Source organism: Buceros rhinoceros, unplaced genomic scaffold, assembly GCF_000710305.1.
Source record: "Buceros rhinoceros silvestris isolate BGI_N320 unplaced genomic scaffold, ASM71030v1 scaffold15193, whole genome shotgun sequence".
Classification (NCBI taxonomy): Eukaryota; Metazoa; Chordata; class Aves; order Bucerotiformes; family Bucerotidae; genus Buceros; species Buceros rhinoceros.
Window position 1 is genome coordinate 25666 of NW_010403148.1, and position 16731 is coordinate 42396.

General features: G+C 49.7%; 1 protein-coding gene across 1 annotated transcript; it reads right to left on the reverse strand.

The window, feature by feature from the left end:
• Positions 1-2910: 2910 nt before the first annotated feature.
• RAC2 (ras-related C3 botulinum toxin substrate 2 (rho family, small GTP binding protein Rac2)) lies at positions 2911-12875 on the reverse strand. Its single transcript, XM_010132907.1, has 7 exons — positions 12663-12875; positions 9620-9691; positions 7798-7915; positions 6246-6308; positions 5391-5550; positions 3906-4040; positions 2911-3172 (listed from the first exon to the last, which is right to left on the reverse strand). The coding sequence occupies exons 1-6, from the start codon at positions 12695-12697 to the stop codon at positions 3910-3912; spliced, it is 579 nt and encodes a 192-aa protein (XP_010131209.1). The 5' UTR covers positions 12698-12875; the 3' UTR covers positions 2911-3172; positions 3906-3909.
• Positions 12876-16731: the final 3856 nt, after the last annotated feature.

Consider the following 16731-nt stretch of genomic DNA (forward strand, 5'->3'; position numbering starts at 1 on the left):
GGTAGCAGCTACGGGGGGACTGATCCCGGCCGCCAATGAAACACCGGCAGAAGAAGGAGAAGGAGGGATGGACGATAGAGCAGAGGAACGGAGAGAAGCGGGAGGAGAAACAGGGATGGAGAATAAAAGGGGGAGAGAGAGATGCAGGAGAGGGGCAAGGGGGAGAAGAGGGAGCAGAGGAAGATGGGTGAATGAGTTGTGCGGTAAAAGAAGCTGGGGACAGTGGAGGGGAGAAAGAAGAGAGGGATGCAGAAAGCAGCAGTGTGGTGGGAGGGTGGCGTGGCAGGAGTGGGGGAGGACTCGTCGTGTCCCCTTGGAGGGGGCAGTTGTGGCAGTGCAAAGCGCACTGTCAATGCTCGCGGGCACACAGGAGCGGGGTTCCCTGTTCCAAGGGTTTTGCTGGCAGGACTGGTGCTGTTCAGAGCTTCAGGGACATGGCAAAGCCTTCTGGCTGGCAAGATGCTCAGAAAACGGGGTGGACTCTGAGCATACAAACCTTTCTCCCTTCTGTTCTGTCCTATGAGCATCTCCAGATGGATGGAGCTGAGGGCAGATGGGCAAATAGGGGGAATATCTTTCTCAACTCTCTCCCTTCCCTGGCTCCATTCACAATCTCATGCCTTTTGCACCTTCTTTGGAAAAAAGCTGCAATTCCACAGCCCCAAACCCTCCTACCAGATTTCACCTCTGCTGCAAGGAGCGGACCCCAGAAGAAATGGAACAGGGAAAGACTAAGCTCCTTAGTGTGAGCAGTTCTCTGAGCAAGGAAATGAGGATTTTCCCATCCCATTCCCTGCACAAAGTACTTCCTCGTAGTCCTTGCCTCCTTCCCTGCCCTGCAGCAAGCATCAGCGACTCCTTGTGCTGTTCAGTCACCCAGCTCTTGACATTTGGCTCTGTTGTTACGAGCATTCGAGTTCCTACAACCAATTCCAGCCTTGACAGAAGCAGGGAGCATCTCTGTGAGCAGAACATAGCCAGGGTCTAAAACTTGGCCTTCCAAACCTCCTTGAGCTATTTTATGTCCAGCCAGTGCTGCTCAAAGGTGAACAGGTGAAGGCAGTACAGGACTTCAAAGCTGTCAGGACACCTTAGCCTAGATCTTGGCCACAATTCTGTGTGGAGACTCACGGGAGAGAGGAGGCTTCACTGGGGAAGGAATGGCGTGGGCAGCACCCAGCGGCTATTTTTGTCATGGCAGGGCAGGTATCTGCGGCACCATGGAGGGAGCCTCCTAGCTCCTATCTTAGAAGAAACAGAGCCATGCAACAGCAGAGCTCTATTCAGGCCAGCTACCCCTTGCAGGACTTGTTAGCATAAATGCAGTCATAGGATCACAACTTCCAGTCTCCAGCTGGCTTCTTCAATGCTTGGAGTCCTGCCTCATTCTCTGCCTCAGCTCCAGCAGGGCTGTGCAAACTGCTTGAATTGTTTTGGGAGAAGAGCTCAGCCTGTGCACCCCCACAGGTAGGTAGATACAAGAATTTTGTGTCTTGCACATGGTGAGCCTTTCCTCTCCACATTGCTGTACATGACAGGGAAGACTGAGAAGGTAAAAGTCAAGGCTTAAAGACTGGGGAGGAAGTACTAATCCCCTGAGAATTTATTTTTCTTAGTAATGTTTAGGATGTTTAAGGGAGGCTAGATCTCTTGTCTCAATGGCTTTGTGTCTGTTGCCCTTCCATAAGCACACGCCCACTCCAGAGACTTCATTTCTGCTCTTTTGGACTTACGTTGACACAATTTACCTTACCTTTGTGTGGGGCTTGTGAAATTCATGCTGCAGCCCATGTGCAATGCAGACATTTGTGGAACTTCTGCCACAGGATATCCTCTGGGGTTGGTCTGGACGTTGTTAGTGGATAATGTGTAACATCACTGAATTAACTACCTTACTCAAATTCAACCATGAATTTAATTTGCAGAAATTTCCCTAGCAGTAGAGTGCCTGGCAGGGGCTTCACTGGCAGGTTTTTGCTGACATACCCATGCACCTCCTCAGTGCAGGAAGCAGCCTTTGAAACTCAGAAGTGGTGCTGCATTGGGGAGGGGTAAGTTGGCTCAATTCCACCGTTTCTCATTGCCCTCCTAGGACTGCAGGATTTTGCAGTGTCGATCATTGCACCCTGAGCCCTCCTCCCTCCCACAAGCAGTGGCAGCAGCAGCCATCCTCTAACACTTCCTATTCTCAAGTCCCTGCAATGCATCAAGAAGGTAGGTGCTCACAGATGCCAAATCCATAGTACAGTGGGGACCGCTCTCCAGCTTCGTTTTACTGACTTGGAGGCAATTTGTCTGGCCTGGTGACTCATTCCTTGCTCGTTTGTTTTTTTTTTTTTTCCCCCTGCCCTCCCCCTTCCTGTTCTCACTCTGCCTGTGCCTGGCAGCGTGAGTGACTGCCAGTATTGATATGACTGCCTGTGACGTTAGCTTAGTTAGGATCGTTAACACAGAAATGTTTTGGTGAAAGGATGTCTCCAACAACCTGCAGGGGCAGCTCCCAGGGAGAGGAGTCTGGGCCCAGGGGTCCCCTCCCAAAGCCTGCATCTCATCCTCTGTGCATCTCAGAGGGGAGACAACCTTTTCCTTTGAACACATGGAGGTTGAGAAGAGAAAGGGGAAAAGCTGAGGTGCAATTACCCCACCGCCTTTCACTGGCAGACGATAGTTGCACTTTCCTGAGGAATGCAGGGGCTCAGCTGAGAACTTAGCAACTCAGTGCATGGATCAGTCCTCCTCTGTTCATCTTAGAGCAGATGGGGCTGCCCGATACCAAGCTCAGCGTGGCGCTGCCCGGGGTGCCACCACTGAAGAAGAGGCACAGCTGGCAAGTATTTTCACCCCAGCCATCCCGTTTCCCACTGCTTCAGGGCTGTGTTCCCCTGAGGTGCAACACATCAGGGACATGGCAAGAATGTACGGTCTGTTTATTGGGTCTCATTCGCTACATGTAACCTTGGGGGCCGGTGAGGAAGGGAAGGAGCAGCTGGGCTGGGGCGAGTGTGGGGAAGTTGTGCAAATGGACAAACCAGTGCTACAGACCCACGACAGTCTTTCAAGCCAGCAGAAGTGAAAAGCGCAGTGACCGCCTCAAGGTACTGAGTGCTGGGATGCTGGAGCCATCGTTCTCCTGTGTGCTGGGCATAGCCTGGCATCAGGACAGGGCCAGAATCTGTAGCCAAAAACATAACAGACTTTGTGAAACCAGCTCTGCTGTTTTCCTGCTTTCCCCGCCTCTGCCCTGGTGGTGGTAGAAGAAGAAAGGGCAGGTTCTCAGCTAAAATGCTCTCAACTCTTCTCTATCCTCAGCCTCTGGCCAGCTTTGCCTTTCCTGAAACCTTTCTCCTCCTCTGCTGCCTTGAGTTGAGGGGGAAGGATGGGTGGGGACAATGTGAGTAAAGAAGTCTTGAGGCAGAAGCTGCTGCCTGCCAATGAACAGCAACACAAAAACCCCCTTGAGGTGAGAGGAAGGGCCATCGGGCTACTGGCATGAATAAGGAACAATTTTTTCTTTTTTCTTTCTATAGCCAAAGGCTTCAGCTGCACAGTTTTCACAGCAGGTAATCCCCAGGGCAGCCTGGACACAGTTCCCTCTGTAGCAGAAGGTGGCAGACAGCTCCTTGTGAGGACAGTGGTGGAAAATCCTGGGCTGTCCTGCAACAGGAGATGGGGGCAAACATGTCCCTAGGCAAGCAGCAAGGAAGAAGTGCTTCAGGGGTCTGTGGTCTCTGTCATACCATGCCTGTCCTTTCCCCAAGCAGGACTGCTGTCCCCCTCTCTGTCTTTGAGGATGACCCATCCCACCAGGTACGGCAAGTCATAGGAACCCAGCGGCCCTAACCATCTGGGTTCAGGAGCAGGAAAGTGCCACTTGTGTCACTCCCAAAGATCCCTTTCAGACTCACTTGCTTAGAGGAGGTTGCATACACGTTTCTTTGTCCGGGTTGGTTGCGGACAGAGGACTGCTCGGATAGCCTCATCAAACACTGTCTTGAGGCCACGCTGCGTCAAAGCTGAGCATTCGAGGTATTTCACAGAGTCTGTTGGGAGGAAAGCAGGTGCTGTAATGTGGAAGAAGGGAACTGGGGTAGGCAGTAGGGGTACCCAAGAGTCTGCTGCCAAGGCTGCTCAGAAGAGAAACGCTGAGGAGGAATACCACAGACCACGTCAAGCAGAAAGAGATGCATATGCCTGTATCACCAACACATTTCTGGCTCACACCACTCCACAGCCACAACACCCTCCTCCCTCAGTGCCCATTTTAGAGTGCCCTGAGGCAGGTACACACCACCTAAATACCCCCTCAGTCTCGTCTTGAGATGAGTTCTCAAGACTCCTCAGGCTTCAGATATCATTCAGACTGCCTGGCCTCAAGCACCTCTAGTGGTATCTCAAATCACATGGCACCACCCTTTTGGGACTCTGTACCTCCGAATTCTCAGAGACCTTGAACTGGAAAGAAAGGCACCTGGCTCTTGCCTGAATTGAATAAACACAACTCAGGTGATCAAAGCCATTAAGCATTGTCAGGACACTCTTCACTCAGACTCAGACACTCGACTTCAGAGCAAAGCTTGGCGGCTAGACAAGACCAGAGCTTGCTTATTCTTCACCCTTGTAGCCAAATCAGAGCCATCATGCGAGACTGGCTATGTTATCCTGGTTGGACATCCTCTCCTCCAAAATTCCAATTGAAAACTACTCCCTCAAGCATTGTTTCCCACCCTCTCTGCTGCCCATGAATGCTGCATCTGAGAGAAAGGGTTACCTGGAACAGGCATTTGTGCATGTCCCTAAATACAGGAGGAAGCTTATGCCCCTGAAACGAATGGTGGGGTGGGTCACGCATACCCAGGATTGCATGTATAAGACCTGGTAGTCAGAGGCAGGGACAGGAAGCTGCAACTCTTCCTGAGAGATGTTAGAAAACTTACTCTTCCGCCTCTTTCCGGATGTGGAGGAGAGGCCTCTGCCCACACAGCAGCTGCGGCTTTTACAGAAAAATATTGGCCCAGATAGAAATAGCAGAGTAAAAGGGGAGGGGAATGTGCAAGTGACATTTATATGTGTGTGTGTGTGTGTGTGTGTGTGTGTGTGTGTGTGTGTGTGTGTGTGTGTGCGCGCGTGTGTGCGTGTGGAGGTGTGGAGGGTGGTGGCCACAGTGAGGCAGAAAACAGAGGGTTGAGGGGTTGCGGCTTCTTCAAGGAGCAGATCTCCTTCCTGAGTCTCCTGAAGAGCATTTTTTCCCATGATTCTTACTGTGTTTCCCTGTGTCCATCAGAGATACCACTGTGAGATATCACTACAAACACCTCATTAGGTTGAGGGGAAGCCGTTATCTTCTGCCTCTCTCCTTTCAGTAGGTCCAAGATGTTGCCCCAAGCACATACCGATTTCCTTGGCCAGAGCCAGACCCTGAGGGTATGTAATGGGGGATAGCTTCTTCTCCTTCAGCTTCTCAATGGTGTCCTTGTCATCACGAAGATCCAGTTTGGTGCCCACAAGAATGATGGGAGTGCTAGGGCAGTGGTGCCGTACCTCAGGGAACCACTAGCAAGGAAGCAAAATGGCAAAGATGTGTAAAGTCACACATACAGGCATGCACAAGGGAAACAAAGATGCAACTCTGAACAAATTTCAGCAAGATAGCTAACACCCTGTCCTTCCTCACAGCCCTCCCATCCGGTGTTGGGCATTAGAGCCTGGCCCAGGCCAGCTCTTGTTTCTGGGTCCTCAGACAAAGTCCTTGACATGGAGCTCGAATTCTAATAAGCAAAATCACAAGCTGCTCTCCACCCTTCATGGCTCCCTGAAACCCAGGGAGGAACCTGAAAGTGATAGGAAGGAAATACTCTGTTGTTCTTCTCTCTATCAACATCTTACTTCTTCCCTCACTTCCCATCCAGAGTCTGTGGGTACCTGCTTCTCATACTCTACGGACTGGTCCTGCATATCTGTGCTGTGACAGTCTTGTCTGAAAGATGCTGTCAGAATATAAGCCTGGGATCTCAAGGGTCAATAGCCCAGCAAGGTGAATACTAGCCCTTTAATAGGGTTGGCTACCTTCTCTGAGGTGATCCGGGAAAGGCTGGTATTTTAATTCCTTCTGACCGACACAAAAAAGATCTGACCTCACTGAATCAAGACATCCTATTAGCAGGCTCCACCCACAGTCATTCTCTTTGCAAGACCACCGCCAATCTCACCCTTCTCGACCCCCGATGGGCCAGAATACTCTGTCTCACCTTAGCACGGACGTTTTCATAAGAAGCTGGGCTGACAAGGGAGAAGCAGATCAGGAAGACATCCTGTAGGCATACAACCATAGAGCAGAGTTAGGATGAGAGCATGGGATTGCATGGCAGGAGGCAGGGAGGGGAGAGAAGAGCTGGGTAGGCAGGACCCTCCCTCTGCAGCAGAGGGCCATGCCATCTCTCACAATGTAACACAGTCCTGACTGCTGTTAATTGTCTCTAGAGGACAGAAGGATATTTGCTCCCCTGACTCATGGTAACCATAGCCACCATTATCAGAAGAGCCAAATGTTTTAACCTAAGGATGAGGTTTTTGTGGTAGGCACACTCATCCTCATGGGAAACGGCCTGACAGCATCCTGCTCATTTCTCACAGAACACCAGAAAGATTTTAGGCCAGAATAATTTTGCCTCCTGTTGAGACAGAGCTAAGCTCAGTCCAAGAAGTGCATAGGCAGGATGCAAACAATGCGGAGTTTCAGTGATCCATACAAGCGTTTCTCCTGGACATGGCAAAATCTAGACATCCATTAAAAACAAAACAAAACAAAACAAAACAAAGCAAAGCAAAGCAAAACAAAACAAAACAAAACCAAACCAGCTCTTCATTCAACTTCACCAAGCTATAACAAGGGTGTCAGGCCCAGCCATTTCCATACTTCTACAACCATCAGAGCAAAAACCTTGGAGAACAGTTCCCCCATGTATCCTTGGGATGCGTCCCAGGGTGGGTGCAAGCATGTTGTTGAGAATATACCTGCTTGCCTTGTCTGCAGAACCAGCCTAGGCAAACAGCTTATACCAGGTGTTGGACTTCTGGATGGCTGAGCCCAGCTGAAACAAATCGTGCCCTCAATTCTTAGCCATTTTGGTTGGAATGGCAATTTTCAGACCAATGGCTGAGATAGCAAGGCCTTTCTGAGCTTGCCATGAGACTGCTTGGGACAATATCCTCCAGGGAAGGTGATCTGCAAACCCTGAAATCCCTCTGTCAATGTGGTGAAAAACTGGTGAACACAGATCTGAGGCATCCATTCGTTTTGCTAGATGCTTGGGCTTAGTTGAGGAACCAGTAGATCAAATACATGTGTCCACACATCAGATCTCTTTAAAAAGGCAGACGCCAGAATAGCAAGGTTCACAGAAATATGAGAATATTTCTCATATGAAATATGTCTCAGTTCCTAAATTCCCTGAACCATTTTAACTTTGCAAAAGGAGAGGTTTTTACCAGGGCTGTGTAAGGCATCGGCCCCACACTGAAATCATTGTCTTCTGGGTTCACAAGTAACTTTGCATATCTTGGTTTTCTTGCTAAGTTATGCCAGTAATGAAGTTCAGATAAAGGTTCCAAAATACCCTTAGATGTCTTCTACCTTTAGGATTTCAAGGCACTTGTATATCAACAGAGCTATTCTCAGAAAAGGCAGAGAGAGACAGGGACAGTCCTGTCACTTTTATGGCAAATGTTGATTTTTGCAGTGGGGAATGGAGGCATATCTGAGGTAGGAACAAGGGAGGAGGGGCGTAGAGTGTGACCCACCGTTTGCGGATAAGAGAGTGGCCTCAGCCTGTCATAATCCTCTTGTCCAGCAGTATCCCATAGCCCCAGATTTACAGGCTTGCTGTCAACCATCACGTTGGCAGAATAGTTATCGAACCTGAAATTCAGAGACACAGTCCACAGCTCAAACAGGAGAAGAGGGAGCCTTTCCAGTAGTGTAGGTGGGGCTCACTAGGTGCACCTAGGAGGAAAGGGTAGTGATTCCTCTTCTCAGCTCACCTGGGTGATACAGGTTTCCTGTGACCCTCTGGACCTCCCATTCAGCATCAACCTCCTCCCCATCACCCATCTGTCCTGGACAGGTGTCTGGCTGCAGCTCCACCTTTGTCACCTTGTATGCAGATCCATAAACCCTCCAGTTTCCCACTTCTTTCCTCAGTATCCTTCCCACAACTGTGTCTGCTCTAGCCACGCCCCTGCCTGTCTTCAGTGTTCTAAACCCAACTTTCTTCTTAATGGTGAAGAACCCATGTCTCTGTAGCTACTCCAGAGCCCTGCACTCCTCAGCACCCCTGCTAGAACTGAGGACAATGTGCCAAGGTATGTCCCCTTACTCTTTGACAGTCCAGCATGAAATATTTGAGAACAGCTGTCAGGATTATGTGCTTGGGAGCAAAGACTTAACAGAGATGAATATAGAGATCAAAGACATTAATGGAACATCAATAGATGCATTTCTTTCCTCATCCTAGAACAGTTTACTTCCTGTTCCTAGAAAAGTTTACTTCTTGTTCCTTTTGGTATGTTTGTTTTTTTTTTTTCAGGCTAAAGTGAGGGAAACCAGCAATAAGAAGGAACCAACACAAAGATCTTGTGAATGTGGTCACAGGATATGCCACCTTGTAAGCCATGCAGTCCAGGAGCACAAAAGGGCCTCCATTTCACACCTCCAGACACAAGCCTCAGACAGAAGGAGAAATGGTGTGTGACAAAACACATTACCACTTCATGTCTACATGTTAGGAAGGGATGGTGCCCTTCCACAAACCAGCTTCTGAGAAAAGATGAGTTTTCCGCCACAGTCGTTTTTTTCAATGTCCAATGCAAGTTTGTCTGGATAAAAAAGTGAGGTCCTGAGGTTTTTCTGCACCTGTCCTTCTCAGAGAATCTGAACCTGAGCTGGCAGTCTGACACACTGTGCTTAGCTCCTTTTCGCTCCTCAGGGAGCATGTAGTGGTGTGGTATGAGTACGTGTGGTGTGCATCCCCAAACAGATGTCCATGCACCGTGTGGAGACAAATGCATCTGACTGCTCAAACTACACTCACTCTAAGTTTGCTCCTCATTCCAGGAGTCTGCAGATCCATCCTAGCCTCACATATACATCTGCTGGATTGCATAGTGCTTCTACTCTGGCACGGAGCTGAATCCTGCACTCTTACCATCAGCGCCTGCCCCAATGACGTTGAGTGCCTTGGGCAAAGAAGGCATTGCGGACTCCTGTCCATCCAACCATCTTCTCTTGGGTCTGGCCAGATTTTTGCAGCCTGGTGTCTGGTTGTTCTGCCTAACAGGACCCCATCTAGTACTTGCAACCTTAACAGGCAGATAGAGCCTTGGGTTGATTTTTGTCTCCCAAATATCTCGTTTATACCAGGGTTTTATAAGACCACGTGTCCTTCTGGTGAAAGTTGACAGATCCGAGGCATAGAGGCACCTTCGCTGCTTTGGCAGCCCTTCCTCTGCTGGCATAGAAATTGCAGCCTTGCCTTCACAGTGGAAAACAAGAGGTTTCTGCACCGTTTGCATCCTGCTTTACATGCCTCCCACCCACCCCAGGACCTGTTTATGCATTACTCACACAGTGGGGATGTATTCTCCTGGGAAGGCATTGGTGGTGTAGCTGATAAGGAGACAGGTTTTCCCCACAGCTCTGGAAGAGAAAGAAAAATTAGCAGGAAGTCTTGCTAGGGTGAGGTGGGGAGGGGCAATCTTTCCACGCTTCTAAGCTAGCCCTATCAGGAGATCCTTTGAAGCAGAAAGACATTCACAGGACCAGGCAGCATGCATAACCATAGGTTAGACAACTGGCAGGAAGAGAGACAGGATGTCACCCAGAAATGTTTGTTGTCTTCAAGCATGAAAGCTTGTTTTTACAGTCTGGTACAGAGATCACTCAGCTAAAATGCATCCACTCTGAGGTGGAGGTGGGAGCCCATTTTCCAGTGTGCGCACAGTGCTGTACGCTCACAGTCAGGGCAGGTGTATTGATTTGTTGTGGAAGTGCCATGACAAAGCTGCCCAGCCAGCTACAGCTCCTCAACACAGACCTCTGCCGGTGCTCTGGCCAAGGGCTGATAACACCTCTTCTTGACTTAACCACAACACCTTCCAGTCTTGTCTGTTTGCAGCAAGCTGCAGAATCACTTGTGGAACACTGCAGCATCACCCGCAGGGAGAGCAGTAAGCAGCAAGCAAGTTTCCTCTCCCGGTAGCTCATGGAGGTGCTGGTGCTGTTTCTGAGTTTCTCTCCTCAGCCTCTCCTGTGCCCATGCTGCAACAGGGTGGGGTGTGAATAAGCCAGGGTAGCAGCACAATCCAGACTGGATGAGAGCATTCACATGAGGGAGGTGAGAAGGGGGGCAGTAAGGCTATCAAGGGGAGGAGAAGGTGTTGTGGGCAAGGAAAAACCTGTGGTGACAGAAAGAAGAAGCGGAGAGAAACTGGAAGAAGATAAAGCAGCAAGGACAGGTGTTGGAAGGAGAATCCTTCTGATGGACTGCTATTTCTCAGGTCTGTGTGGCCTGGGAAAGTCTGGCCATGTTTCAGTTACAGCGTGTGTAAAATGGAGGTGGTGAAAGCAACCTGCTTCCTCAGACTATGAGCAAGCCACAGGGAGAGGGAGATGTCTTTCCTGGGAGAGAGGCTGGAGATGCTCCAACCATCTCAGCTGTACCTACAAAGTCCCCTGTTGCAGAGCTGCAGCCCTGCCTTTTTGTGTGCCCTTGACAGGCACAGCTGCTATCTTTGCTCTGGTCATGAGGCACCTGCCTTGGTCACTGCGCTGTGGGGCAGCTGAGGAGGAAACTGAGCTCTTTGGTGTACACTGACACTTTTTTCTTCCTTCTGCCACCTCCCTTTCTTACATCCTCCTCTCACAGTCCCTTCTCTTTTCCCAGCTTCCTTGCTTCCCTCTTGCTCTAGAGATATTGAGGGGGGGCCTGGAGGCTTCCTGAAGCTCTATAGGTAATGGCTTAGGAGATCTTGGGACTGTGGGGAAGTCAGTCATGGAAGGAGGGAAGGTTCTGAATTGCTGTTGTTGAACAGAGAGGAGCACAAAAGGTCAGTGAAGATTACAACAAAGCCATTCAGAGAATAGGTGAGATTAGTGGCATCTGCAGGTTCCTGGAACTGAACTCAGGAAGAGTTAAGAGGTTTGTAATGTGTGGTAGAGCCATGGGAGGTATGGAGCCAGAACAGCTATGGAGTACCATGAGGAGCTTAGCTGAGTGATGGCAGAAGGACCTGCAGTCGGTAAGGTTGAGCCAAGGAAGGGTGACATGGCTGGTATGGCCAGGAGCAAGATGAAGGGTGGTGAACCAAGAACTTAGAGCAGTGGAGGGATGGCTAAACTGCTGTGTTGCAAGATGATGAGGGGGAAGTGCACTGTGAGAAGCAAAATAATGGGACAGAAGACATTTAAAAACAGTTGAGGTCAGAGGGGTTGAGAGCAGGACTTGTTGTGGGGTTAAGCCACGATATGAGGGGAATGCTGCCTCGAGAATGACTGCAGAGTTGGTGCAATGTGTAAGGGGGAAACAGGGGGATTAACAGGGCAACAGATAAACGCCCAGTGGAGTTGTTCATCCAGATCTAGCCTGGAGCCTACAGGGGACTTTTGTTAGAAGTAATGGTGTTTATCTGGAGCTCTGTCCTTCCTTGTCTCTTCTCCCCATCCCCTTGCCCCATCCCCTGAGAATATGTCTAACATGTACTGTTATGTTTGATGACGTCTTCTTCCCCAGGCAAGTTTTGAAGGAGGAAGTGACTGTGGAGAGCAGGGCTGCTGCAAATGTCTCTTCATCTGCTACCTGATAGCTGCCCCAGTTAACAGCCTGGCCAGCTCCTAGCTGGGAAATGAATTAACCTACACCGTGCCAAATGTGGACTCTCCTCCCCTCCCTCCCCTGCATCTACTCATCTCACAGGGCAAGAAGAGGCCCTGTCCACCTCATCCCTCCTGACCCCATCAGTTACTGACTGCTTCATTATTCGTAGATTAGATCAGGCCATTTCCAGGGATCATGGGATATGGGCAGTGACGCCATCGTGCCGTGAAGGCAAGGTTGTGTTACCTCCCGCTCCCAAAGTAGTACATACTTGTAGAAAGAGCTTCTCGTTTTGCCCACAGAAACCCCTTGAAAAACAGTCTTCCTCACTCCCTGATACAAAGAAAATGTGACGAGAAAAGCAGAATGCAGAGATACTGGCAAACATCTCATTAGGACCATAGTGCCGTGCCTTCTGCCAGTCAGTCGCAGTGAGCAGATGGCTCTCAAGGAGCCATTCACCTGCAGGAGAGTGCTCGCACCTCTTGAGTTTTAAATCTGCCTACTGCCTACAGGTTGAATCTGGCAGCAACGCCACCACCTCCTGTGCATGGGACAGACCTGCTCCACTTTCCATGCCCCTTTTGCAGATGCCCTTCAAAATGTTCTCTTCCACAGACTCCCCAGAAGAAGGTGCCTAGCCCTGGCAAGGGAAGAGTGAGTAAGAGAGGGAATGCAGTCTGCAGGAGGTCAGAAGCAAAGCTGGGGAAGTTTCACCAGGCCGCCACCTTGTCTCCTGCCCCTTGTCACTGCCCCTCCCTCCCCACATCCACACCAAACCAGTGGGGTACCTACCCATCTCCCACCACGACACACTTGATGGCTTGCATGTCTCTGGACCTGTGGCGGACGACAGTGCCTGGAGCAAAAGAAAGTCAGGCCAAGGTGAACAGCAGGGAGAGACGGGCAAATATGGGTATCAGCCCTTGTGCTGCTGTGAGCGGCAGGTTGCGGGGAGGGAGGAAGTGGAAGAGGGAACTTCACTCGATGATCACCCTCTGGTCCCTCCTCCCCTCCCACCACAGCATCAGCTCTGCGGCCGAGGCAGTTAGCTGAAGGCGGGGCATGCATGACTTCACGGTTGGGATGATGACTGCTGCAGTGGTTTTTTTTCTCCCTCCATGTCTCACCCACTCCCTTCCCACCCCATCCCAGTGGACGGTGGGGGGCACCAAACTGCTTTTACAGGGGAGCTGAACAAGGATTAGAAGTGGGGTGGGAAAGTGGAGGGGTGGGTTTCCTCCTTTATCATCCAAACTTTGGAGGATGCATAAGCAGGGAATGGAAACTGAAGTGGGAGTAGTGGGTGATGTGGGACAATGAAGATTTGTCAGGCCTGGGAAGATCCCTGAGTGTCAATGGTGAAATGTCACAAGGAACAATGTTTTCTGTAAAGGCTGAACAAGGAAGTTAAGCAGCCTCTAGGAAGCAGCAGCCTAACTATGGACACTCTATTCCTCCTCTCCTGTGGTGATAAGGTCCTGCTGCACTTACTTACCCACCTGCTCAGATTACTAGTACAAGGAAATAGTGTGTGAACCTGTATGTTCACCATGAAGTGGAGCAAATGCATCAAGGGATGCAATGAACTGTTTCTTGTTCCCTGCTCTTGTCATTACTGTGAAAGCCAAGGCTGGTGGTTGCGAGGAGCACCTGCAAAACAGCTTCTCCTTATCCACCCTACATCTGTGCAAAAGCAGCTAGCGGGAGCGAGCTGCTGCCAGACCTCTTCCATCTCGTCATAGAATCATATGGGTTGGAAGACACCTTGAAAGGTCATCTAGACTAACATCCCTGCAATGAGGAGGGACATCTTCAACTAGATCAAGTTGCTCAGAGCCCTGTTCAACCCGACCTTGAATGTTTCCAGGGATGGGGCCTCTACCACGTTTCTGGGCAACCTGTGCCAGTGTTTCACCACCCTCATCATAAAAAATTTCTTCTTTCTACCTAGTGTAAACCTCTGCTCATTTAGTTTAAAAACATCACCCCTTGTCCTGTCGCAACAGGGCCTGCTACGAAGATTGTCTCCATCTTTCTTATACGTCTCTTAAGTACTGGAAGGCTTCCATAAGGTCTCCCTGGAGACTTCTCCAGTCTAAATAATCCCAACTCTCTCAGCCTGTCCTCATTGTTCTCAGGAGACAAAAGAATTTTAGAGCTAAGTAGCAAGGAGGAGAAGGACGGCGTCACCCTAAGAAAAAAGAGTCAAGGAGAAGAAAGATCTGAGGAGTCTCTCTACTCCTTCACATCCCTTCTCAAAATGAGGGTTTGCCTCCTCTTCCTTCCCTCTCTCCCATGCAACACTAAGCCTGGAAAAATGCATGTATGTGCTTCAGCTTCATCTGATGACTGGATGGGCAGGAGATGCATTTTATAGAAGGGATGTGGTGATGCAGAATTAATTAGAATTTCTAGACTTTGTCAAGAGGCCAGTTAGACCAAGAACAGTGTTTTTTTTAAACCGGGATGTTCCTGAAGGAGGGAACTCAGAGGGAAAGTGTTTCTCCATATGTTGGAGACCTTTGTGCTACTGCAGCCACAGGAGGCTGTTGCAGCTGACATGCTCAGGAGGAGAACTCTCCCATCCGTCACTCACTGCTGGCTGCAACCCAGAAACCTTTGACTGCGGAATGTTTCCAAGTCTCAGGGCTATTCCAGAAGCACAAAGCAACCAGATGTACTAGGTGTCCCCTCTGTGGGTGGTAGGGAAGGGGGAGAGAGGAAACTCACTGACTCCTCTGCAAGTAAAAGCAGGAACAGGCCATAGGAATACAGGCCAGTGAAGGGTGGAGACTGTCAAAGGCTGTTACAGGGAGAGCAGCAGCAAGAGCTAGAAAAGGTAGGTAGGCACAGAATATAGTGGACCAGGAGACAGGGACTCAGTCATGAGAGAAGACAGTTTTATCTGTCTCTAGAAAATGCTACTGGTGGATGGAGAAAAGCCATTATAGCCCCCTGGGCAATTGGACACATGGAGAGTTCTCTGTGGGAGACATCTGGCCCAAAAAGATAGAGCTGGTGGAGCCCCTAGGGATTCAGGGAGCTGGGCAGGCATCCTGGGACAGGCAAGTAGGAAACTAACCTTTTTCTGGACGTTGTTGAAACTGCATTTGGAATCAGCTTCTCCAAAGGGACATTTCAGTTTTCACCAGTTCTCTTCTCTGAAGGTTTCCAATAACCCTTATGTGCCTGCAGAGGAGCAGGATGGGAAAAACAGATGGTGAACATCCATAGTGGGAAGGATGGAGGCTGAGGGGAAAAGAGCTGTGGAGAGCTGGAGAATACACTGGGTCTTACCTGGGACAAAGTAACATTCCTTTGAGGATTACTGAGACTAGGGATGGGATTCAGGCTAAGAGAGACTGGATGGAAAACTGGCCTGTGGCACAGCAGGACCTGGTGACCTGGTGGTAGAGATGGTCAAGGACCACTGTCCTTCTGGGTGTTGGTGTGTGCTTTTGTCCTTGTACTACGGCATATGGGCTTGTGGGATTGGCAATGTGAAGGGCCTGGGGAAACAGACAAGTTAAAACTGGTCAGGGAGAAGGGACTGTTGTGGAGACCTTATGTCCAGACGAGCCATATGTCAAAGATGCTGTAGTTCTGTATGGTCGACAATGAGCTGTGGATGTCCTGGCAAGAAAGTGTATCTCCAACCCACTTCTGGGCAAATTACTTTTGGAAAAGAATTGCCTGCTACTTCTGTGGATAGTAATTTCTCATCCAAGTCAGAGGTCTATGCTGTCAATCTATATACATCCCTTCTTCACAGTCGCCTTTGTAGAGAGGCAATAGGGATCTACATAAAGGCTTTTAGGGTGTTTCTTTCCATCATATTTAAATTATTAAAAATGGGATATCAAATAACACCTATTGTAATCACTCTGAGAACAACTGGCACCTGCTACATTAAAACCTCTCATTTGGTTGCACATGCTGCAGGAAAAGGAAGGAAACCGCAGAAAACAGGCCCATAACCCCTAACTATGCACATACAGATCTGTTGCTGCTTTGATGTCCTCTCACACCACCAAGAGGTGCTCTTGACTTGAGTTTCCTTCTACATGCGCAGAGGGGCTGAGGGAAGGCATGTGCCCATCTGGGGTTTCTTGTTCCTTTTGCTGAGTTTGAGGAAGATGCTAATGGGAAAGAATTGCTCAGTGAGACAGTTCTGCTCTGAGAGACTTCCAGGGCCCTGGGCTGGGTCACCTCCAAGTGACTCATTCTTGCTATGTTCGTACAACACCCACGTTAGACGGTGGGCAAGGGAGGAAATGTATGATACCATTGTTCACCCCACAAGGATCCAAAGCAGTGAGGACTGGTCCATCTCTCTCCCTCTTTCTGGGGGTTCTGCTTCCTCAGGGAGGACAGGGGAAGGGTGAGAGGGCTCTTTCAGAAATGATATTTGCACTTCACAGCCCTGCACAGGAGGGCAGAAGCTGTGCAGGAGGCTTGTTCTTCAGCACAGGTGGGGCAGCTGGGGGAATCTTTTCCTGGTGGGAACACAAGGCTCATTTCTTTGTGAGCACATGACATGGCCACGGCTGGTATTCTCATTACCCTGGGCCCTGGTAAGATTTATTTTATGTGAGCTATCATTCAGGCCATTGTGAGTGGCCGTGAGACTTTTTCTCTGGATCTCCACCAGAAAAGAGAGTAATTTGACCAGCCCTAGATGGGCTGCAAACTGTCCCTGCTTGCCATATTCCCCTTTTGTGTCTTCCCACTTCCCCATTCAGAAAGCTTCATGCCATCTTCCTCCTGCTTTTAGTTCTCGCTTTGCTGCTTCTCTTTTCCAAAGCTCCCACCCCTCTCTGTTACTGACCCCCTCTTCCCTCACTGCTGTGGTTTCCTGCTG